This window comes from Trachypithecus francoisi, unplaced genomic scaffold, assembly GCF_009764315.1.
Source record: "Trachypithecus francoisi isolate TF-2019V2 unplaced genomic scaffold, Tfra_2.0 Lachesis_group3, whole genome shotgun sequence".
Lineage (NCBI taxonomy): Eukaryota > Metazoa > Chordata > Mammalia > Primates > Cercopithecidae > Trachypithecus > Trachypithecus francoisi.
In genome coordinates, this window is record NW_022681468.1 from 129,393,941 (window position 1) to 129,418,890 (window position 24,950).

The following is a 24,950-nucleotide window of genomic DNA, read 5'->3' on the forward strand; positions in this document are numbered from 1 at the left end:
AGGAAGAAGAGCTGGGAGCAGGCCACCTTGGAGGAGGCTTAATCAGCTGCTGTTGAGTACAAGGATGGTGCACAGGAGCAGGCCTGGAGTGGGATGATGACTAGGAGGGCAGAGCTGGTCAGAGACCTGTTGGGGGGCACTGCCTGCCATGGCCAGGGCATGGCTGCAGAAGTCATGAAAGCTGTTCTCAGATGAGCTGTCAGTCACACCTGCTCTTCTTGGTTTAGCTCCTCACTTACAGCCCTCTGTTAGAGGAGAGAGACTACTTTTCTCAGCCAGGCTACCTCCTGGCACCCTCGAGAGAATATATTCCTAATTGCTGTGCTTAACTGAATGAATATACCTCCAGGTGTGCAGACAAAAACAAAAAAAAACTGTCCTGGATCACTTTCCAGTACTTGGGAAGCGGCTCTTATTCACCCCTTCCCCTAACTCTTGTCACCCCTCTCCTGTGAGCTCTTATGGCATCTGTCTTCTTTTTTTTTTTTTTCCTTTGAGATGGAGTTTTGCTCTTGTTGCCCAGGCTGGAGTGCAGCGCACAATCTTGGCTCACTGCAACCTGTGCCTTCTGGGTTCAAGCGATTCTCCTGCCTCAGCCTCCCGAGTAGCTGGGATTACAGGCACGTGCCACCATGCCCAGCTAATTTTTTTTTTCATTTTTAATAGAGATGGGGTTTCTCTGTGTTGGTCATGCTGGTCTTGAGCTCCTGACCTCAGGTGATCCACCTGCCTCGGCCTCCCAAAGTGCTGGATTACAGGCTTGAGCCACCATGCCCGGCCTATGGCATCTGTATTCTAAGGGACCTCCCTGCTTCAGCCTTTACAGAGTATCTTTCTTTTTTTTGAGACGGAGTCTCCCTCTGTCGCCCAGGCTGGAGTGCAGTGGCGCGATCTCGGCTCACTGCAAGCTCCGCCTCACGGGTTCATGCCATTCTCCTGCCTCAGCCTCCTGAGTAGCTGGGACTACAGGCACCCGCCACCAAGCCAGGCTAATTTTTTTGTATTTTTTTTTAGTAGAGATGGGGTTTCACGGTGTTAGCCAGGATGGTCTTGATCTCCTGACCTTGTGATCCACCCGCCTCAGCCTCCCAAAGTGCCGGAATTACAGGCGTGAGCCACTGCGCCCGGCCTACAGAGTATCTTTCTAGCTTCATCTCTAGCTCTGTTCGTGGCCCTCTACGGAGCACACCTCTGCCTTTGTTCTTTGAGGAGCGTGCAGCCTCCTTCCTCCCCACCTCAAACATCCACACAGTTCCCACTCACCTCTCAGTCCGGGCCAGTGCACAGCATCAACAAGCTTTTTCTGAGAAGGCAGAACCAGCTAATTTTTGGTCTGTTCTCATCATACTCTACATATTGTGCTTATGAAAAGGGGGGAGAAGCACAATACTCCTAAAATCAAAATAAATCTGCTTTGTTTCTAATTTGAAGGCATCTCAGTATTTTTTGCCTATGCTGCCTAAACCAAATGCAGGATTGTTTTATGTGTGCGCCAGCTTGAGGTAGACTATACAACGACTTACCTTAATTTATGTCTAGTTAGAAACTGAGTAAAGTCATGCAAAAGTAGTAATACTGCTTAATTAACAAGAGGTTGCTGAGACTTAATCTGTAGGAGTCTCTTGGTTTAGATTGGCCTTGGGTTAAATATATACTGTGGCGTGTACAACACAGCTGTGAATGGTTTACCATATGGGTCCAAATAACTAGAAAGGAAAGTCAGCTAAATTAGAAAAGGATGAATCTAGACTCCAGAAAATAGATTGTAATTAGCAGCAGCACAACCCCAGAGTTAGTGTAAGTGCCAATAAACTGGTACAGCTTTGGTCTCGCTCTGGAAGGGGAGGGTAATGAGTTGCCCTGTTATTATTGCCAGTTTTGATTTTAGCAGTATTTGTGTTCTCCGGAAGGGATGCAAAAGCGGGTGATTTTTTTCCCCCTTTCTCAGAAGCGCAAGTATGGAAGCATAACTGCACCAAGTTTTGCACTTATTTTTTTCTTATAGTTTTAAAATAGAACGGCTTAAGATTTCTGTGGTCAAAAGACTAACATCCCATGCCGCTGCAGAACACGCCAGGATGGATATTTTTGGTTTCACCTGCACACCAGGTATATTCATTTGGCTGAGCAGAACAGTTAGAAATATATTCTCTTAAGGGTGCCAGGAGGCAGACTGGCTGGGAAAAGTAGCCTCTGTCCTCTAACATAGGGCTGCAAGTGAGGAGCTAAACCAAGAAGACCAGGTCTGAGTGTGAGCTCTTCTGTGACTCATGTAGCCCAGGGCCTTCTCACCCTCCTGGAAGGGAATGGACCCTTCCCAGTTGCTGAGGCCTTTCTCTCTGTGTTCAAGTTTACTTTAGACTGACTTCTCATCTTACAGCAGTGCTGGGAACAAAGAGGCCAGTGCTGAGTCACAGCCACTCTGACTCTGCCAGTACAGATTTTCTTTGTAATGATATTTGTCTGTGTAGCTACTATGTAGGTGCCAGACCCAAGCCAGGTAGCTATCAAACACTGGAAAAGGAGTCCCTGGAGCTTTTCTAATTGTAGGCATCAGCTTTCATCACCTGCCTCTCTTCAGCTCTTTTTTTTTTTTTTTTTTTTTTTTTTTTTTAAAAACTGTTACCTCTTTTCCCTGAGGAAATCCAAATACCAGTTTCACCCAGGGACAATGGCCGTAACTGGATTCTAATCTGGTGTCAGCAATGCCAAGAAAGTTCTCCACTATCAAGTGAGTTAAGAGTGGCTATGTTGGTTTCTCTTGCATCTGTTCACATTTTTTTATTTTCTGTCCCATGAGGCTGACGGAGTAACGGGGCACAATACAGTGCTTGCATTTTATGTGTGTTCCTTCACTGACGATTTGATTTGGATCTTGAGCAGTGGTATACTTTGTGTTTTCCTGCTGGTCTTGCAGCTTATTTCAGAAATATAATTCTGCATGGAAGGCAGACACGGTTCTAGATTATTAAAGTAGCCGGTGAGATTACCAAGACAATGATACCTTAAATCCTTTCTAAGGAACTCAGTTGAAGTGAGATCAAAGCAGAATGGAAAAAGAAGAAATTTGATTTTTGGACCAAAACCACTTCTTAGGCACTTAGGTAAACCCTGTTTTCCCTGAGTTGGGACTGTGTGCCCCAGCCTTGCCAGACTTGGGAGAGGCACCAAACTCCCCTGTCTCCTTTCACCCTGCGCAAAGCCTGCTTTCTCTCCCATCTCTCGGCAGCTGCCAGAGTTTGTCATGTAACTGGACTACTCATCCATGTGTGCCAATGGCAAAAATGTTCTCTTTCTTTGCCCCGTATTTCACAGACAGAAATTCAAATGCAAGCAGGGGCCAGGCTTGTGACAGAGAAGCTGAATGAAGGCAGTAGATGTGTTTCTAGATGTTAACTCAGCCAGTCTTTTCTGCATCCTGGTAAAATAAGTATTATCATATCTCTGTTCTATGGGGTGAGATACCTAGGCCTAGGGAGGGAACTAATGTGCCCCAGGATCTCACAGGTCTGAGTCCTGTGGAGTTTCCAGAGCACTACATTGTGGCTGCTACTTATCTGGAGGCCTCCCCTGGCATCTGTCAGCCAGCTGGGTGTCCTGTCTTGGTGAGAGACGCTCTGGAGACAGTGCTCGCTTGTGCTGCATGACCCAGAGGGGCAACTTTGATAGCAGGGGTTCCGGGCCAGCCAGCACCATGGCTGAAGGTGCTTTTGGTAGTCCTATGGCTAGAGGGGAGTTTTTCTCTCCCTAAAATTTCTCCCAGTAGATGGGTGACTGGCTGGCATAATAGGCTTGTTGGGAAGGCCTGTCTCCCTCTGCCGAGTTAGTAATGTCTATCCTCAGAAGAGAGTCTTCTAGCTCTTTCTGTTGAAAAAAACCTCAGCTGGGTTATCCCTTTAGTGGCCATGCATTATTACCAGGTGGAAAACCATTACCTACAGATTCCCAAATGTAAGTCCATTTGGATGTAAACATTTCAGCCCAGTTCTCTACACATTTGACACATTATTGTCCCATATCTTTTGTAGGAGCTACATGGTGGAGCATGGTATGAAAAAGTATCAAAGTATAATTTTAAAAAGGTACAGACTTGACTCATAGGATAAACATGTATTAAACATTTATGTAACACATTGAGGTAAGGCTGGTTAAGAGGGAATTTGAGATACTGGATGTTGGTAAGTGTTGAGAAAAGAATGTTGGAATAAGATCGTTGTGCCAGGCTGGGTGTAGTGGCTCTTGTCTGTAATCCCAGCAGACAGGAGGGCCTGGGCAACAAAGGGAGACCTCATCTCTAAAAAACATTTTTAAATATTAGCTGGGCATTGGTGGTGAGTGCCTGTGCTTCCAGCTACTCAGGAGGCTGAGGCAGGAGGATCATTTGGGCCCAGGAGGTCGAGGCTACAGTGAGCCATGGGTGTACCACTGTACTCCAGCCTGGTCAACAGTGAGAGACCCTGTTTGAAAAAAAAAAAAGGATTGTTGAGCTGGATACAAGACCATTGATGTCCTATAGGGCAGTGAAGCCACAACCTTTGGGGTTATCCTTTCTACTGGACCAAAATCTACAAGTTAACATGTAACCCCACAGAGTGTATGCCCAAATCAGTAGAAAGTAGCATGTCAGGTAAGAGCAGGTCCCTTGAGCATGAGTGTTTGGGTCTCTGCGATAGTGCTTCAGCACACACCTGGAGGATATGCTGTCTTCCTCTTGCTTTATTTTCAAGTTTTGCATAATTTTCTATCACAGGAGGCAGAGTTGCCCAGTGCAGTGAGCCGGGGTCTTTAGTCCTGGTTTGAATCTCAGCCCTGCAAGTGTCTTGCTTGTGTGACCTTGAGCGAGTCTCTGCCTTCTGTGAGCATTGGCTTCCTCATTAGTACAACCGGGATGACAGTGGCTCCCACCTTAGATGGGTGTGGTGAGAATTACGTGATAGAATAGGGGCATCTGTTAAAAATGCCTGGCACATAGTAGGTGCTCAGTAAAAAGTTACTATTATTATTTTGAGATGGAGTTTCGCTCTCGTTGCCCAGGCTGGAGTGCAATGGTGTGATCTCGGCTCACTGCAACCTCTGCCTCCCTGTTTCAAGCAATTCTCCTGCCTCAGCCTCCCAAGTAGCTAGGATTACAGGCACGCGCCACCACGCCTGGCTAATTTTGTATTTTTAGTAGAGACAGGGTTTCTCCATGTTGGTCAGGCTGATCTCAAACTCCTGACCTCATGATCTGCCCACATTGGCCTCCCAAAGTGCTAGGATTACAGGCATGAGCCACAAGGTTACTATTATTATAATAATAAGGCAAAAGGGGCCGGGCGCCGTGGCTCAAGCCTGTAATCCCAGCACGTTGGGAGGCCGAGACAGGCAGATCACGAGGTCAGGAGATCGAAACCATCCTGACTAACACGGTGAAACCCCGTCTCTACTAAAAAATACAAAAAACTAGCTGGGCGAGGTGGCGGGCGCCTGTAGTCCCAGCTACACGGGAGGCTGAGGCAGGAGAATGGCGTAAACCTGGGAGGCGGAGCTTGCAGTGAGCTGAGATCAGCCACTGCACTGCAGCCCGGGCGACAGAGCGAGACTCCGTCTCAAAAAAAAAAAAAAAAACCAAAAAACAAAAGGTTACTATTATTGTAATAAATGAACTATGTCCACATGTACACACCCATAGCTCTATGGCGCTGTCCTCTCTTTGTGGCATGCCTCTGACCTTCTTTTTGTAAAGATGATTTTTTTTCTCAGCTTTGATACTTGTATGCTCAATAATCTTACGTCGTGGTCTTCCCCATAATCTAGATAAGGAGAGGATCTGGACGGTTTTCCTTTGTTTTCCAAGTCAGCCCCACCCTCCTGAGACCTTCATCAAACACAAATGAAATCCATTTTCTTTGTGCATTCAGTGTGTCTCGGCAGATGTGAGTCAGCATCCTGTTCAGAACGGCTGTTGGTGCCTTGCCATGGACAATAAAGACACACATTTTCCATGGAATGCCAGGCGCTGGAGCTGACTTGGGGTTTCCACTCGCGGAGAGGAGGAGGAAACTCCATGAGGCTGATTTTGTGGTTTTGGATGCAGCCATCATTTTAAACTGCAAATGTTCTCTATGCTTGAAAAATACGGTAAATGATTTATGGGACCCAGGACCCCCAGGTTTCTCCTGGCACCCTGCTGTCAGCAGTGCCTCCCCGTGGCATTCCCTTGGCAAAGGTGTTGCTTCAGATTAACTGGCATTTGGAACAGTGACTGACCTCTGGGGTGCCCGTGATCCAAGTGTTGAAAATATTGTTGTAGTTAGCTAATTAGATTAGCTGGCTATTTTTGTTCAAGGAGTAAATGCTTAAAGACTTCCTTGTGCTGTTTCCCCATCAGGAGCCAAATACGTTTGTGTCTTGGTTCCTCACCAATGTTGGAAAACTGTAACTTCTATTAGTTTTGAAAAAAAAATGTAAAAAATCTGCCTGAATCACAGAATTCATGTTTTCATCCACATTCTGTGGGATCACCCTATCCACAACACTCTTCCTTGTGGAGAGCCTTTGCTTAGATGACTTTGTGATCACTCATATCAGACACAGGAGGAAGAGGATGGAAAAGGAAGTGTTATTCAGGTTTTCTGTTTCTTCTTTATGCCCTTGCCCCACCCACACAGTTTCTTTAGACCCTGGGCCCTTCCGCCCAGCAAATACTTCCTTAAGCACTGGAACATGGGAGGTCAGAGAGTATAAATCAAGGGAGGCAGAGCCCCATCTCCCAGGCATCTGGCACTATATTCAGTTTAGAGCTTTTCTGGTGTCCTGGCACTGGCTGTGCATTGTTGATGATGATTGTGCTGACATAGGTATTCGAGGTTCCGTCTGAGTCCTTCAGTTGCATCCTGGGTAGAAATGGTGAGTAACCGGATGACCTTTGCAGCCTCCACCTGTACTGAACAATTTTTTTCACAGGAATAAATGGCCTCACCAATTACAATAGCAGGGCAAGAGGAAGCAGCAGTGTTCTAGAGATAAGATGGTTCAATCCCATTTGCAGATGCATGCATTTGGTATTACAATATAGGACATGGCTTAAGTGGCTTTGACTAGGCAGTTGATCCTGGCTTCATGATTTTTTCCTCTTTCCAGTTCAATTTGAAACATGCAGACAATGGTATGGGAGAAATAGGTGATGCAGGTGAGGTTCTTGGGCAAGGCAGTGGAGCGGGAGTCTTCTACTTGCAGAAATAGCCTCCATTTCATTTCTTTGTAGTTAGTGCCGTTAGCACTTGTGCAATGCATTACGGCTGTACGCTTGTAAAGTCCCAGCACGTTAGATACTGCCTCTCAACTGGCCATTTGCTTGGTAAATAATTTAGGTAAAATACATTTCGATTCCTTCAGACTATGGTTGTTGCTGCCTCCTAGGTAAGATTCAGGTTAACCACCCAGGCTCTTTATGGGGATTTCCAGTAATTGGATTAAATTCTATCTCGGCTGGCTGAACACTTAGCTGCTATGGAAAGAAAGGCAGAAAGCTGTTTCGTTGACTAAGAGTGCGGGACTGCATCGCAGCTTGTGGAGTGAACTCTTTAGATATTACTTCTTACCTGTGTTGTTTGGACAAAAGTAAGCACTTCTTTCCCTAAAATTGTAGTCGACCCTGTACCTCACAAAAGCAGTTGGTAGAAGTAACACAGAAGTCTTTTAGATAGGTAGATTTCTAAAGACGTTTCCATTTCCCACCTGTGGTTATCATTTTCTGTTGGTGATTCTCAAGTAAGGAATTACTGGGGAGCTTGTTAAAGTGCTGCTTCCTGGGTCCCAAGTTCTAGAGACCTTACTTACTAGTTCTCAGGTAGGGCCCAAGGGACTGTGTTTGTAATAAATGCTTCATGTGATTTTAATGCAGGTAGGCCAGGTACCACATTCTGACCCAAACACAGACCTTGCATTTGTTTTTAAGAGAGAACACTTTTATATGGGTCAGTGTTCTTGGTGTGCATTCAGGCCAGCCACCCCTAGGTTGACTTCTGGAAGTATTAGAATTGAGGTTAGAGGACAGAATTGTATTTTGTGGTTGGTTCTTCAGCATTTTCAGTTGGTGGGTAATAAAATTAAGTACAAGGCAAAACACATTAATAAACAAGTGGTTTTCCTGATATAAAGCTAGAGCCATAGAATTTTGAGAGACAGAGCAAGAGAGCAAACAAGCGAACACGTGTGTGGGTAGGCATGCATGCACAGCAGCCCGGGCCTACATCCACTTTGTGGATATTTTAGAGTCTTTGAATTAATCTCTTCTGCCTGTTCCTAATTGAAACAAAATATAAGTTAAAAATTATATCCATGGGCGGGCGCGGTGGCTCAAGCCCGTAATCCCAGCACTTTGGGATGCCGAGACGGGTGGATCAAGAGGTCAGGAGATCGAGACCATCCTGGCTAACGCTGTGAAACCTTGTCTCTACTAAAAAAATACAAAAAAAAAAAAAAAAAAAAAAACTAGCCGGGCGTGGCGGCGGGCGCCTGTAGTCCCAGCTACTCGGGAGGCTGAGGCGGGAGAATGGTGTAAACCTGGGAGGCAGAACTTGCAGTGAGCTGAGATCCGGCCACTGCACTCCAGCCTGGGTGACAGAGCGAGACTCCGTCTCAAAAAAAAAAAAAAAATTATATCCATTAGTGTTTTGTGGAAGCAGAATTTGGGGGTCATTGTTCAAGCCCCCTTACTTGTGCCAGTATAGAAGCTGAGACCCCGGGAGAACAAATGTTTACACACGCAACACATGCAGGGATGGGCTGCAGTCACTCTGAGCTTTAGAGCCTCCACCTGTGAAATAGAGAAGTCACTATCCCCAGTTGGTTGTTGTGAGGATTAAGTAAGATAACTTGTCTTATGATGTTTGGAAACTAAGAGAATTATATAGATGTAATTCCTAATTATTATACATACTGTGTTTTCTTCTAACTGAAGTATTTAGAGCTATACAGGTACTCTCTTGAAGTGAAGTCACTAGTTGATTCTAGAGCAATGACTGCCTGCCACTCGCTGGGTATTTAAAAAAACCCATTTATGGTCATTATGGTGAACTTTGAAAGTACAGATAATCAAAAGAAAGAAAATTTAAAATTATATATAATCCCAACACTCAGATGATAACTATTAAAATTTTGATATAGAGATGTCTAGATATTTTCTTATACATGCATACACATTTTACAAAAATGAGAGTATACTGAGCATACTGCTTTGCAACTTTTTTTTTTTTAACAGTGCCTATATTGTGGATATTTTCCAACATTATTTAATACTTCTATGCCATCATTTAAAATGACTGCATAGTATCCCATTATATGGAAAAAGGAACATTTAATCAGCCTTTTATTGGACATAGGTGTTTTTCCTAACTTTACTTTTCAATATTATGTACAGTGCTGAAATAAGCATCTTTGAAGCTGAATCTCATATCCAGCAATTGGATTTCTATGTTTACCTTGGCTACTCTAAAAATCAGAGCTAAAGTTATAGATGCTACAGTTAAGATAGCCAGCATATTGATATGGACTTGCTTTGAAATGAGCAGATACATTTTTAAAAGTTATTTATTTTTATACCCAGAAATTCTAACTTTATACTTTTTGATCTGACACACTTGAGAATTGAAAATACTTCCTCTCTCAATCTGCTATTTGTTTTTGTCTCAAGCATTACAGTTTTGACCTTTCTGTTTCTTCAGGACTCCTCTGATTTTCTTCAGGCAAAGCCCAAGCCATTTGTACTTTGCAAGTGACCTTGTAGGTTTAGCAACTCTACTCTCTCACCCAAGAATTACCTATCCGGTTATGGCAAAGACTCTTTCTTTTATTAGACAAAGTTAATAATCAGTCAGGAGAGAGACTTTTCACATTCTGAATTTACAAACTGTGCTTTCTTAAGTTAAATGGCATGTTAGGAGTATTTCTGATATAAAATTGGAAACTTTCAGACACCAGAAGGCATTGCTTATCTTTGTAAATACACATGTTCCAATTAAAATAGGTACTAAAATATTTTGGTGGCACTTCAAAACTCCCAATTTAGATTTAATTTAGATTAAAACACTTACTCTTTTTAATAAAGTTATAAAATTGATTATTAAAATTGCCTATTGAAGATTAAAAGCAGTGGAACGTTTATTTTCCTTACAAAACAATTTTGTCTTCAATAAGTATGATTGCATTAATCAATTATGCTATGAAAATACAACTGCCATATTAAATCTGACTCATTTGTCATGACAGTTTTTATAATTATAGAAATTATACCTAGCAGCTTATATAGCCATAATCCTGCAATAAATATAAATAATTATCTCTATTAATTCAGTTTGCAGTTACTCTCTATTAAATCCCGAGTTAAATGGCAATTTGGGGACCTTCATTTAAAATCCTACTAAATCTTTGTGTTCCATCTGACTGCCAGAGCCCCACATACGTACCTCCTACTGTTGATTCCAGAAACCAATTTGTGAATAAAATAGTTTTTAAACCACAAATATTTAAAAGGTCCATGTAAGCTTGAGGTTTGAGGCTGTCAGGAAAAAAAGGAAAGAGTATACACATTGGGTAGAGGATGCTGACAAAAGAGCTGGAACAAATCTTGGTGTCTTGGTATTTCCGTTTGAAAAACTGTATATAAACTTCAGTTTGAAAAACTCTGCTTGACACCTTCTATGTAAGCCCAAAATACTAGAGTATATGGTTGAGTAACGATTAACAACTTGTATTTCTGTAGGTGTGGATGAGGTCACCATTGTCAACATTTTGACCAACCGCAGCAATGCACAGAGACAGGATATTGCCTTCGCCTACCAGAGAAGAACCAAAAAGGTACAGGCAGTTCCAGGGATGGAGGGCATTTCTTGTTGAATTTTTATTTCCTCAGACATTGCTTTTTCTTTTCATGAATTGTGGCTCTCAGGAGCAAAGACTTCTGGGACCATTGGATATCTAAGATTTTCTTTTTAAATCCTTGTAAGAGTCACTGCACGTGTGCACACACACACACACACACACACACACACACAAACACATGTGGCCTTTAGAGCAGCTGTCCCCAACCTTTTTGGCACCAGGGACTGGTTTCGTGGAAGACAATTTTTCCACAGATGGGATGGGGCCATCAGGCATTAGATTAGATTAGATAGGTCATCAGGCATTAGATTCTCATAAGGAGTGTATAAACATAGATCCCTCGCATGTGCAGTTCACAGTAGGGTTTGCGCTTCTATGAGAATCTAATGCCACCGTTGATCTGAGAGGAGGCAGAGCGCAGGTGGTCATGCTCGCTTTTAGAGTGCTTGGGAGCTCCTGTATAAGGACAGTACCCTCCTCCAACCCAGGCTATCTGGAGAGAGAACTTCTGGGAATACAAAGTTAGGAATAGGGAACCGGCCGGGCGCGGTGGCTCAAGCCTGTAATCCCAGCACTTTGGGAGGCCGAGACGGGCGGATCACGAGGTCAGGAGGTCAAGACCATCCTGGCTAACACGGTGAAACCCCGTCTCTACTAAAAAATACAAAAAAAAAAAAAACTAGCCGGGCGACGTGGCGGGCGCCTGTAGTCCCAGTCACTCGGGAGGCTGAGGCAGGAGAATGGCGTGAACCCGGGAGGCGGAGCTTACAGTGAGCTGAGATCCGGCCACTGCACTCCAGCCTGGGCGGCAGAGCGAGACTCCGTCTCAAAAAAAAAAAAAAGGAATAGGGAACAACAGCGACAGGCACCATTTATTGAGTGCTTACTTTGGGCCAGGCACTGTGCTCAGTTTTGTACATGTAGCAGCTGCGTTTCATCTTTATGACTTCTGCTGGTTCTTGATAAGATGTCTCTAATTTAGTTTTAGGATGCTAGCCTCCACTGAGTATTGATCCTAACAAGCTCCTCTCATTTAAACAATAGACACTTGAATTCTTAAGCGTTTTGCAATGAGTGGGCTTAGTTAGTAGTTCATTTGGTCTGCAAAGCTATCTTCAACATGCCGTGCTCCTACTATTTAAAGGGTCTTTGTGTGCTTTTTTCCCTTTGCTTGTCCACTAGTGGTTAAGAAACAACCAGTGCATGTTCGTCCTTTATTTTGTCAGTTTTAGGAAATTTTATTTTTAAGGATGTGCTGCTTTATTTTTAACTTCTTGCTATTAAAAGCATTTGATTTATTCTTGGACAGTGCAGTAAGTGTGGCTTCCTGCAGCTCCCATCTGACTTATGGCTTTCACTCGTAGCCACAGTGGAGGTGAGCTGGAAGGATTCTAGAAGAGACATTTCTGCCCTTGGGATTGACATGACGAGCAGGGTCCTGGGAGTTGCAGGTCAAGCCTTGCTACACTTCCATCCCCCACACTCTAAACAGTTGGAAAGGACATAGATAGGAAAGCATTTGGCTTCTTTCATCTCGTGTGCATTAAAATTCTTCTTTCACTAGACGTATATTAATCTTCTGTAGTGAGGCATAGAGGGGAGTGCTTTATTTCTCCAGCTTCCCAAGAGGGTCTGTGAGCTGGTTAGAGCCAAGTTCCCATTGGAGCAGAAGGCTCATCTCTGGACAGCATGCACAAAAATTGATCTTTCAGCTGTCACTTACAGAGTCTGGTCTTGGAATACATTTGGGTGTGTACACACAAACATAGAAGCCTGGATCTTTTTGTTTTTTGAGACAGGGTCTTGCTCTGTCACCCAGGTCTTGATTGCAGTGGTATGATTCAGCTTACTGCAGCTTCTGCCATGTGGACTTAAATGATTCACCTCCGCCTCCCAAACTGCTGAGATTACAGTCATAAGCCACCACACCCAAAACCTAGATCTTGGTTTTAGATTAGATATATGGAGAACAAAGCTCCCATGTACCGTCTTGGAGAGAAGATGTTACCAAAATTACGATGAGGTCCCAAGATCTCACAGGCTTTGCTGTGTGCTGGGGACAGCTCACCATCCTTCTAATTCTTGACTCTCAGTCTTAGGCCAAGGAGAATTATGTATCTTTTATAAAAGATATGTAAACTACTTGAGATAGTTTCAAGTGAAGCAATCGGCTGTTTGTGAAATAAAGAAAGTCTGTGAAGTAAGGAAGATTTGTGTTGCAGAGTTCTTCAGGGATATGGGCTGCGGCTGCCCAGGTGATGAGCTTGAAGAACCTGGGCCCAGCTAGCAGAGCGGAGAGGAGCTGGGAGAGACAGCTGCTTTTACGATTCTTTCATGTTCTAGCAGACGCCAGATGCGAGGCTTCTCCTTACAGGGAATGGTTATGTTCTATTTATCATACATTTCTGGAGTTTTTGTTTAGTTTTTGTTAAATGCAAAGCTCTGTGCTGGACGTTGTGAGAAACAGGAAGTTAAACGCCCATAAGGAGTTTAGAATAGAAGTAGAAGAAGTCAGTAGGTGCCCAAATGCTATTTGAGGTTTGAATAGAGAATGGGTAGAGGGGAGTGTCAAGGATAGGCTAAGTTTGGAGTTACCTAACCTCAAAGTTCCAAACTGGGAGACTGGTGTTATAATTGGGAGCTATTGCTTTTACAGTCCTCTCCTAAGTGCTGTGTGTTCCCAGGACATTGGGAAGCAGGAGGAAATGGGTGACGAAAGGCTTGGGCCAGATGGCTTCTAAGATCCACGTCAGTTCTAACACTTTTGACATCATGAATGATTCAAGATGGTTTTCTCTGAAGCAGGCTGCAAATCACCTCTCGTATCCCGCAAGTACCTCTAGGAGCTAAGTTTTGTAGATGCCACGGGTGCTCTTAGAAATCAAGGAGAGAAAGAAAGGAGAGAGAGAGAGAAGAGAAAGGAAAAAGTGAAAAGAAGAACATTATTTCAGTAGGAGGTTTCAGTCATCAGCCATGATTTGTAGGAAGTTTAGCCCGAGGAAGCATCGCTGAAAGCCACATTGAGTTGGGGTGTCTGTCTGCATACATGGGTGCTGACCAGACCTCTGACTTAAATTTTTGTGTTCATGGTGACAGTGGAAGCCTTGAGAAATTATATGCAACAGCGAATTCAAGGGGGCGAATTTGGAGGTGTTAGTTTCCTATCGCTTCCATTAAACACGGTCCCAGTTTGGTGAAGACAAAGAGATATTTTCTCAGTATTAGATACAGTGTTTTGCATAGGAAAGTTTCATGACCTCGCTTCCAACTGTGTTGGGGCCTCTGGTTCCTTCTGGAGACTTTGAGGAGCTGCCACTGGAATGGTTGCCCCCATGTCTTTTACAGTATATCAGCAGGCCACAAGATCTGCTTCCCAGGAGGCTGTCTGCTCGACCACCTCCTTCTTAGCAGGGGCCTTGAATCTTGGAAAGTGTCCTGCCTTCCACGGGGTGTTACCACTTTCAAGCATATTGCAAAGTGCCCGCACTCTCACAGCTTTCTAAGGAATCACATACGACTCCAATTTCCTTTTATTGACTGGGGAAGAAGGCAAAATTAACTTGGATTTTAAGGAATTTCGTTAAAGCAAAGCCTGATGTTTATGTTTCTGAGATCTGGGTCTGTTGAAGGGAATGCAGTTGAGGGCGTTTGACCCAAGACTCTGGAGTGATCAAAGACTCACAACCTGCTTCACAAAAAGATCCCTTTTACTTTTGTTTTACTCACCAGTTTTAAAGTAAAATAAATATTTTCCTCATGATTGCCTGTTTTCTTGAAGGAACTTGCATCAGCACTGAAGTCAGCCTTATCTGGCCACCTGGAGACGGTGATTTTGGGCCTATTGAAGACACCTGCTCAGTATGACGCTTCTGAGCTAAAAGCTTCCATGAAGGTAAATGCGTGTGAAATGTCATCTCTGTCAAATCTGCTATTAATTTTGTGAATTACAGCTTTCTGAGTGTAATTTGGTGATTTTCAGTTTTCTTGAATTCTCATTTGGAACCATTTTTAAAAAATGAACTGAAGTTATACGTCTCAGGATTTGTACCAAAAATATTTCAATTACTTGTTTTAAGACTGGAAAGAAATTTTATGATGCTGAGAAGTCAGTTACCAGCTGCTACTACTCAGCACCTGGGCAATTGGAATACCATTTGGGAAAACTACTTCCTTGATTACACTTCCTTCTTTAAAAAGATATGTTGTGATATGAAGGCAAGAAAAAAAAACTCATCTTTTGTTAAGTGAAGCTTGCAAATTCTGCCCATCCTTTCGTGGGTGTTTCTTCCTCCCATATTCTGTCAGTACCATTTGTTTCAAATTCGGGCAGAATCAGAACATCATAGTGCACATAAGGGGTAATTTCAGATGATGAATCGTACCTGAATTGTACCTGTGTGAAGTCTCACGTTATCTTTTATGTTTTTCTTTTGCAAAGTTCTTTTGAACCTGAAATTTTTGGTTAAATTTAGTAAAAATTCTAGATTGGAAACCTCCTGAACTTTGTGCATACCTAAAACATCACGTTTTTTGTTTTGTTTTGTTTTTTGAGACGGAGTTTCGCTCTTGTTGCCCAGGCTGGAGTGCAATGGCGCGATCTCTGCTCACTGCAACCTCTGCTTCCTGAGTTCAAGTGATTCTCTTGCCTCAGCATCCCGAGTAGCTGGGATTACTGGCATGCGCCACCACTCCCGGCTAATTTTGTATTTTTAGTAGAGACAGGATTTCTCCATGTTGGTCAGGCTGGTCTCAAACTCCCGACCTCAGGTGATCTGCCCACTTTGGCCTCCCAAAGTGCTGGGATTACAGGCGTGAGCCACCGTGCCTGGCCGACATCAAGTTTTCTATAAATGCAATGGATGTACACACATAAATGTATGTTACTGCAACATGCTTGGACCCTTTTCGTAGTGTGGGTCTGCAGCATTTGAACAGTCCGACACTGCCCTCTGCTGATATACATGAGTAAAGTCTGCGCTGTAGGGGGGAAGGCATATGTCTGATTTTTTATTCTGAGTCTGAATGTGTTTTCTCTGATGCCGCTATTCCTGAATTATGAACAGTCTGAGCTGTAAGCCTGTCACCAGAGCTAATGTCACAGTTCAGTTGTCATCCTTTCCCCAGAGAACACAAGAGTGAGGCTGCTTTGGACACTGGGCATCTCCAGAGCCCCGGATTTGATAGCTCAGGGCTGCTGTAAGATTTGTTGTTAAGTCTCTTTCTTCCTTCAGTTCTTCAGCTTAGCCCAAGCTGTGCTCAGTTTATTTGAGTGGACTTGTCTGAGTTTCTTAAGTAGGCTGTACTGCAGAAAAGACATCATTAAGAATGATAAAATGTCAACAACATTTCATGATCCTGGTTGATAAAAATAGCACTCCTGAAAACCGAGTCTGTGGACCTTTGGAGGCAGGGATGAGTCAGCCTCTCCTAGGTTTCTTCTGACCATCAACACTTCAGATCAGTTTATCTTATTTTCGTCAAGAATCTATTTAGCTGTGATTCGTGTGGCTTTACTGGTATCTATTACTAGGTATTAGTGACTTGAAACAGACCTTTTTGAGCTGTCAGTCACTGTTGTAATCTATGTAATTGGGCCCAATGGAAGGTGCTTTAACTGCTGAAGCTTTGACCGTGTGCCAGCTCTTCCATTAGCTATCACAGTTGAGTACCCTTCCAAAATCCATAAAGCTTGAAGTGACATTAACTGAACTATGCTTAAAAAAAAAATCTGTTTTGACTTCTGGCAGTACCGGTGGCAGTATCTGCCATATGTTACAGTAGAATTTGCCCTTGTGATAGGAATTGTGGACAGTCTGTGGAGAGTTTGGGCCGGGCTTTGGAAATTGCCAAGGTCACCTTTGAATGTAGACATAAAGACACTATTGGAATTATCAGATATTACCACTGGTATATCAGTGATGGAAGGAAACACATCTTATATTATTCTGCCTGTCTTGCAATTCTACAATGTCAGGATATAACATTTCCCCCAATGCGTGTTATTTTTAGACGATATTTCTGTCATCCTTGAGATTGAACAACTGCCCCTCAAAATATTCAAAGATGCTCAGTAGTCATTTAATAACATTTGTGTAGAATGCTGTATGGACTTTTTGCTAACAAGGGGAGAATTTTTGGCTTTGCTGGAACCTCTACAAATCATGATTAAAAACTCAGAAGGAAGAGCCATTGGCTCAAAGATTAGATGAAGAATAAAATTCAAAATTAACCATTAACCTGAGGCTTGGCTTATATTATACAAACTACTTTTTCAGGGGCATATAACCTCTAATAAGTTTAATTAATAGCTGACACACTTTTCATGTGGATAAGTAAGTTTCTTATTGTATTAACACCTTATAATTGATTTACATTTTAAACAGTTGTAATTCTACTTAGTTCAAAGTGGTATTTCCATATTCGGAAAGACAAGTATTAAAGAATCCTGATTATTAAATCTTGACTTTGATCATGAAGCCAGCTTTGAAATACATGTTTCAGAGTCCTTCAAGCTATCTGACATGCTCAAAAGTGTATATATTAAATTTGAATACATCACCCATCAAATTCTTACTCCTTAATAAAGTGTTGGTGTCTAGGTTTATTTGGCACTTCATTATTTCTTTTTGCTTCCCTCAAATGCCTGAAGAGTGCATAATTATCAAGCAAAAATGGAAGGACAAGAATGAAATTTTTAACATTAACCCAATTTTACATTTCAAAGAGGTGAAGCTAAAAAATTTTTCTTAACTATACCTTTGCCTGGTAAAAAGACTTACTCTAACAATGCTGGCTGCAAGTGACAACATAAAATTTCTGTATTCCTTTATTTTAAATTAGCAAGAAGAAGTGTTTAACGAAGAAAATTCTCATCTGTTAAAATAGTGGGTGGTTATTGTAGAAAGTGAAAAATAATAAGAAAAAGTTACTTTATATACCCACAGCAAATGGCAATTACCACTTTTAACATTTTGGCATATTCAATTGCTGCCTCTTCCTAGTCACTCCTTTTTTTTTTTGTTTTTTTTTGTTTTTTTTTTTTTGATGTGGAGTCTTACTCTGTCACCCAGGCTGGAGTGCAGTGGTGCGATCTCGGCTCACTGCAAGCTCCACCTTCGGGTTCACGCCATTCTCCTGCCTCAGCCTCCCAGAGTAGCTGGGACTACAGGCGCCCGCCACCACTCCCGGCTAATTTTTTGTATCTTTAGTAGAGATGGGGTTTCACCGTGTTAGCCAGGATGGTCTTGATCTCCCGACCTTGTGATCCACCCACCTCGGCCTCCCAAAGTGTTGGGATTACAGGCGTGAGCCATGGCGCTTGGCCCCTATTCACTACTTTAAAAAACAAAACATATTAACAGTTGAACTCAAACATGCCAATTCCACCATCTTGTGCTCTGGTGAAGCATTTTTTAAAGGAATAGAAAATATCATTACTTTGTGCTAAAGGATAGAGTGTGGATTCTTCAGTAGGAATGTAGAAAGCAGGATGCTAATAGACCCAACCCATGTTTGCGATTTACTTGGTGGAGATCAGAGAAGTAGGCTAAGGGTGGGGAAGCCTTTCCCTGCTGATGTTGCTGTTTCCTGGTTCACAGGGGCTGGGAACCGACGAGGACTCTCTCATTGAGATCATCTGCTCCAGAACCAACCAGGAGCTGCAGGAAATTAACAGAGTCTACAAGGAAAGTGAGTAGCTTGATTTCTGTGATTCATCCTCTCAGCCCAATTTATGTGACTGTATCATGGCCACTGAGGCTAGTGTTCGGGCTAAGATGCCTGGATTATTGATGTACAGAAGCACCTGCCACCTTGACCATGCAGGCGAGGTTGGCTGTGGTCCAAGTTGCTCTCCTTCACCTCCTCATTGCCTGCAGTTGATTATTACATTCCACTAGGACTTCTGTGTTAGAAGAAGGGTAGACAGGAGGGAAAGAAGAGAAAACGAAATCTATTTTTAAAAATCTGATGAGGAGAAGTAGCAAGTATTATATATGGATTCCATTTACTGGGTGCTGTTCAGTCTCTGCTCAAGAGGTTGCCAACTCTGGACTGTGGATAATTGAAGAATTACGGCAAGAGACCCATGTGGACCTGTGCACACTAAGCAGTATAGAGGGCTGTGAGTGGAATAAACAATGCAACTTGACATTGCTACTGCATTTCTCTTTTCTTTTACTTTTTAAAGTTGATATATCATAATTGTACATATTTTGGGCGTACATAAATATGTACATAATTGTACATATTTTGGTACATATATATAATATGGAATTACCAAGTCAGGGTAATTGGGGTATCCATCACCTCACACATTTATTTTTTTTTAATATTAGGAACATTACAGTTGTTCTCTAGCTACTGTATTTCAATATAGATGCTATTTTGAATATTGAAATATAATTTCATTCAAAAGCATTGTTTAATTCTTAGCAGTTTTTGCCATTGTGCATTTTCTCGGTGGACAGTAAAGCACAATTGTGTGTGTGCATGTGCGTGTGTAGACCTCCAATTTTTTTGATGTTCAAAATGAGTATTCAGAGTCAGGAGGGCTGGGAGCCAGTATTTAAACTACACAAGAGGTCGCCGATCAAAGTTGAGGATCCCTGATTTGATCTAGCCCTGCTGCCCCCTGTCATGGATAATAACTCTGGCTCTGATTTCATGAGGGTGAAAATCATTCTAGTGAATCCTTCCTCTGTTTGGGGTTAAGAAGAATGGGTATGTCCAGCTGACATAGCTGTTCTTTTTTTCAGAGTCTTAGTGAGAAGTGGGGAGATTGGGGTGGGTGGTTGGTTACACAGGCAGAAAGCATAAAACCGGATGTATTTTCCTCCAAGTGTACAAGACTGATTTGGAGAAGGACATTATTTCGGACACATCTGGTGACTTCCGCAAGCTGATGGTTGCCCTGGCAAAGGTTGGTTTCCCAGGTTCTTTCTTTGCCCTTGCTTCCTCCCAAGTCATGTCACATACCTCATTTTATACTTGGAGTGAGTTAACTAAGTCCCCTGTGCCTGCATCAGAAATTCAGCTGCATTTTCGAAAGTGGGTTTGCACTGTCACTGCAGAGTTGTCAATTTTGTATAATAGGATTTCTTATCCTGCAAAACCTCATGGACAAGTGGACTTTGGGAGCCAGAGGAGGGATGGGTGGCTCTCAAGTCCTGGCCTGGATTTATGTGCCAGAGCCTTGGCCGTGTGACTTAGGGAAGGTCACTTTGCCTCTATCTGTGGTCATGCAGGACCCAGTGGGAAGTGACCTTCTGGTTTCTTTTTCCTGCGTTCACTTCTCATGGAAGAATTTGCCCATATAGTCCTTTGTCTGGAGTGGAGTTGTCTTTGTGGAGCTGATTGCTAATATTAACACATTAACATGGAAGAAGGGGCACTTCCCCTGTGAATCCCTAGTTCTGGCCAGTGTGCAGCTTAATGCTTATGTGCCAGGGGAGGGATGAGAGACCCTGGGAACCCTGATGACAAATGACAGATAGTGCATCTGGCCACTCACATCTCCATTACTGCAACAGCTCCTAAGCCATGCTCCCTGGCTCTCCTCTCTTCGCCACCACCTGCCCCGTGTACCACCATCCACGGATCTCTGTGAAATACGCTTTCACTGTTTTACTCCCCTGTTCAAACCCCATTTCTGCTGCATCAAATTTAAACTCCTGACTGCTGTGAAAGGTCCTCTTAAACCCTCCCTGCATCTTCTTTGCTCAGATTCTCTCCTGCTCAGCTCTGCTCTGACAGGGCAGCTCCTTACTTACCCGGGAGTGTGCTGTGCCATCCCTGGTGTACCGGCTGGCTCTCCCTCTCCGCTTGGCTAGCTGCCTCCGATTGACCCTTGAAGTTTCAGCTTAAGCCCGGGCCCATTGTTCACACTCTTTGCTGACTGCTCTCTGAGGGTTCTTTTTCCTCCTGCATTTTGTGTCTTCCTAGTGCCGTAGGTTCCCGGGCCGCTTTACATTTGTGTCTGCATGTTCCTCCATCTGCATCGCTAGCTCTCTGTGGGAAAGAACTAAATCTCATCAGCTTTTTGTGGGGGATGGGGACAGGGATGTCTATAAGGTGTGTAGGCCAGGACGGGGTACCAAGGAGGGGATTGTTGATGGCAAGGCACAGCCCCCACTTCCTTGCTCAAGGATTTTCCCACTCCTTGGTTGGTCTAGGTTTCTTTTTCTTTTTTTTTTTTTTTTTAAGACAGAGTCTCACTCTGTCACCAGGGCTGGAGTGCAGTGGCACGATCTTGGATCACTGCAACCCCCACCTCCCTGGTTCAAGTGATTCTCCTGCCTCCGCCTCCTGAGTAGCTGGGACTACAGGCATGTGCCACCATGCCCTGCTAATTTAGTAGAGACAGGGTTACACTGTGTTAGCCAAGATGGTCTCGATCTCCTGACCTCATGATCCACCCGCCTTGGCCTCCCAAAGTGCTAGGATTACAGGCTTGAGCCACCGCGCCCGGCCCTGTCTAGGTTTCAAAGTAAGAAAAATCTTAGGTGGATACTTACTTATTAAATGAAGTAATGGCTTACATGGACTGAGGAGAAAACATTTTCAGTTTTAGAATACAAAAAGAAATGGATTTGAAGTTCTTCTTCTTTTTTTTTTTTTCCATAGGGTAGAAGAGCAGAGGATGGTTCTGTCATTGACTATGAACTGATTGACCAAGATGCCCGGGTAAGTACTGAGCTTTCGGTTTGAGTTTTTATTTTCTGGTAAGTGTCTGGATAGTCTATATAGTAATTTAACTCTCTGTAACAAATGACTCCCAAACTCTGGCTTAAAACAACAAATATGTATTATTTCTCAGTTTCTGTGTGTCAGGAATTGAGGAGTGGCTTAGCCCATTGGTTCTGGCTCAGGGTCTCTTCTGAGGTTGCAGACGAAATGTTGCAGGGCTGCAGTCATCTGAGGGCTTGACTGGGTCAAGGGAATCTGCTTCCAGGATGGTGCACTCACATGACCGTTGGTGGGAGACCTTAGAATCACTCCACAGAAACCTCTCCACCGGGTTGTTTGAGTGTCCTCTTAACATGGCAGCCGGATTTCCCCAATCCGGGTTGCTTTGTGAACAGCAAGCAGTTCACAAAGAGGAAACCACAGCGTCTTTTATGACCTAATCTTAGGAGTCCCACCTTGCACTGCTGTCATACTCTTTTCATTAAAAGTGAGTCACTGAGTCTAGCCCACACTTAGTGGGAGGGGATTAGGCTCCTCCTGTGGAAGGGAGGAATGTCAAAGAATTTCTGGCCGTATTTTAAACCCACTGTAGTCTGAGAGCATTGTTCATTAGAAGATATTCTTTTATAATGCTGGCATTACTTGTAGAATCAATACTTGACTCACATATGCTCATTCAGGCTTTGCTTGTATGGAAGCGCCAGTTTCTGCAGGGTGTAATGTGGCTGTGCACAACAATCAGGCAGGCAGGTAGGAAGCAGAAGAAGGTGGAGAAGACACAGCCAGGGACAGGATGGCTTACTGCTCCGTTGTTGGTGGGCAGAAAGGGAGACCAGCAGAGACCTATCCTTTTCTGGCTGAGTAAGACTTTTGCCAGTTCCAGTTCCATAATCTCTGAGAACTATTGGTTAAGCTTATTCAGACTGCTATGAACTATATTCCTTACTTAGAGGGTCAACAGTTATCTCAAAGTAAGTCATAAAAGCTGCAGAAAAAAATTAATTTAAATTCACATTAGTTTTACAGTTCGATATATTCCACACAGCACTTCTAGCAGGTAGTAGAGAAGGGTTTTAAATAAAGTAATAGGACTTGGGTTTTGCAATTCCCAGATGGTGGAAGATCACGGAATGAATATCTACCCTTGCATAAGTCTTTCTTCCTCTTGCCCTTCCTGCCATTGTTAGGGCTACTTGTAGCCACTAAATTTTCCAGAAACTGAAAATGAGACGAGATGGACTCCTTTTCCAGCTCCATCACTCCCTGAGTCTCTGAAAAGCTTGAGAATGGGAGCCTGGATGGTAGCTGTCCAGTAAACATCTGCTAGCTTATCTTCCCCTAAATGCGCCCAAAGGGAGAAGGGCCAGATGTGTTCATGAACATTTACTTGACTGAACATTTACTTGACCTTCTTTATATGAATACAAGCTCTTGGTCCCTCCTTTCTTATTCAAGGAAGGAGATCGTACAGCATAGACCTCACGAACTATCTGCAGTCTCATATGGTATACATCTGTGCCTAAGGAAGACTGCTTGTGATTAAGACTTTTGACCTAAATAGTAGGTCTCTGCCCATGTCTGCAGTATAGTCATTCTTCCTTGTTTGGCATTTTGAATGTGTAGCTTTTTTTTTTTTTTTTTTTTTGCATGACGTTTTTTATGACCTTACAGTGGATTGTATAGTTAACTTTTCCTGGTTGGTTGTACTCGTAGGATCTCTATGACGCTGGAGTGAAGAGGAAAGGAACTGATGTTCCCAAGTGGATCAGCATCATGACTGAGCGGAGCGTGCCCCACCTCCAGAAAGGTGGGCACTGTGCTGGGGGGGTCTCAGTGCCCTGGGGCTCTGGCTGGGGCAGCTGGGTGGATGTTCATGTTGGGATGGAGTCTGCCAGAATGAGGTTCTCTCTCCACTTGGCACTCTTATAAGCTCACCCATTTTCCCTCACCAAGTACATTCACCTTTCTCTCCCATTCTGGATTCTTTTCTCTTGCAAATAGTTTCTGCATTTGGTGCTTTATTCTGCAGCTCCTTCTTGTTTGGTGATCCTTTTATCTCGCCATTATTTGTTGAAGTAGTGGACTTTGCTGCATGCTCTGTACTGTTTCCCGTGGTTTTCGGATGGAATAGGTTCCACTCAGGGGAGATGGAGATGGTCCAAATATGTGGCCTGGGCAGTGCCATTCAGGACAAGTGCATGGTATGGCTGCTCCAGGACAAAGTTGACCAATGTTGGTTCTGGTCACCATGGCAACCTCTAAGATCCTACCTAGGATGCTATGATCATCCTCAATTTTTTAAAAAATCATAGTGCATAAAACTAGGTGGGTGGTCACTGACAACTTTGACTAGTGGCTCTGATCTGATAATTCATTGTTGTTTTTCCTCAGTATTTGATAGGTACAAGAGCTACAGCCCTTACGACATGTTGGAGAGCATCAGGAAAGAGGTTAAAGGAGACCTGGAAAATGCTTTCCTGAACCTGGGTAAGTGAATGTGGCCCCCATTCCTGGTAGATGTCATCTACCAGAGCAGAAGTGACAGATGGCCATCCTCTTAATCCAAGTGTGTTTGGGAGGTGTGGCTTCTATGCATGCTTTGGATAGTTTTACAGTCTTAATTGTATAGATTTAAGAATATAAAACTGAAGAAAGGCCTAAATTGGTAACAGATTGTTGCCAGGGAAGAGTAAGAAAACAGAAGAGAGGGGTATGTTTTGGAAACTCACATATGCACTTGGGTTCTGCAGGTCTCAGAGTCCCCTAGTTTAAAACTGTGGTGGAACTTAGTATTGTAGAGGATTTCTACATTTCCCTTAGCCTGTTCCATTTTGCAGCCAGTTTCCGTTGCATCAGGTCACTTCTGGTTTGTGGCCCAGGGTCAGGGCATCCTCTCTCACTGGTAGAGGAGAGACCAGAGCAGCTGCAGCCCTGACTCCCTTTCTTCTCTCCACAGTCCAGTGCATTCAGAACAAACCCCTGTATTTTGCTGACCGGCTGTATGACTCCATGAAGGTAAGGGCAGCTGGCTGAGAGAGCTGTGTTTCCACACTCAGCTTTTCTTCTTTTGGGCCCCAGATTGAGTCTCCTTGACTCATGGATGGAGGAAGGGGACCCCACTGTCTGGATGCAGGAACACACTAGTCAGCTGTGGTTGTATTTGACAGGTGAGAGAACCACAAATCTGTCTTCTCTCAGCTGCTTGAACATGTGTTTGCGTACAGGCAGAAAGTAAAGTCCCATGGGAGAGAGAAAATGCGACATGGTAGTCGTGTCTGATCCCTACTCGGGTTTCTCAGTGATTTCTTCCTGCTACCCCCAGAGTCAAGACAAGCGAGGAAGGGAGCGATTATTAAGCACCCACTATACAGTACACATGTGCTACTACCTTACCTTAAATC

At 43.5% G+C, this 24,950-nt stretch overlaps 1 protein-coding gene across 2 annotated transcripts in view; it reads left to right on the forward strand.

The window, feature by feature from the left end:
* Positions 1–24,950, forward strand: part of ANXA2 (annexin A2) — a 50,026-nt gene that overhangs the window by 21,564 nt on the left and 3,512 nt on the right. For both annotated transcript variants that reach the window (XM_033189899.1, XM_033189900.1), the window contains 8 exons: positions 10,745–10,839; positions 14,642–14,755; positions 18,462–18,552; positions 19,704–19,783; positions 21,487–21,546; positions 23,263–23,356; positions 23,941–24,036; positions 24,506–24,564. In XM_033189899.1, coding sequence (XP_033045790.1) covers positions 10,745–10,839; positions 14,642–14,755; positions 18,462–18,552; positions 19,704–19,783; positions 21,487–21,546; positions 23,263–23,356; positions 23,941–24,036; positions 24,506–24,564 — 689 coding nt within the window. The remainder of the gene's footprint in view (positions 1–10,744; positions 10,840–14,641; positions 14,756–18,461; positions 18,553–19,703; positions 19,784–21,486; positions 21,547–23,262; positions 23,357–23,940; positions 24,037–24,505; positions 24,565–24,950) is intronic.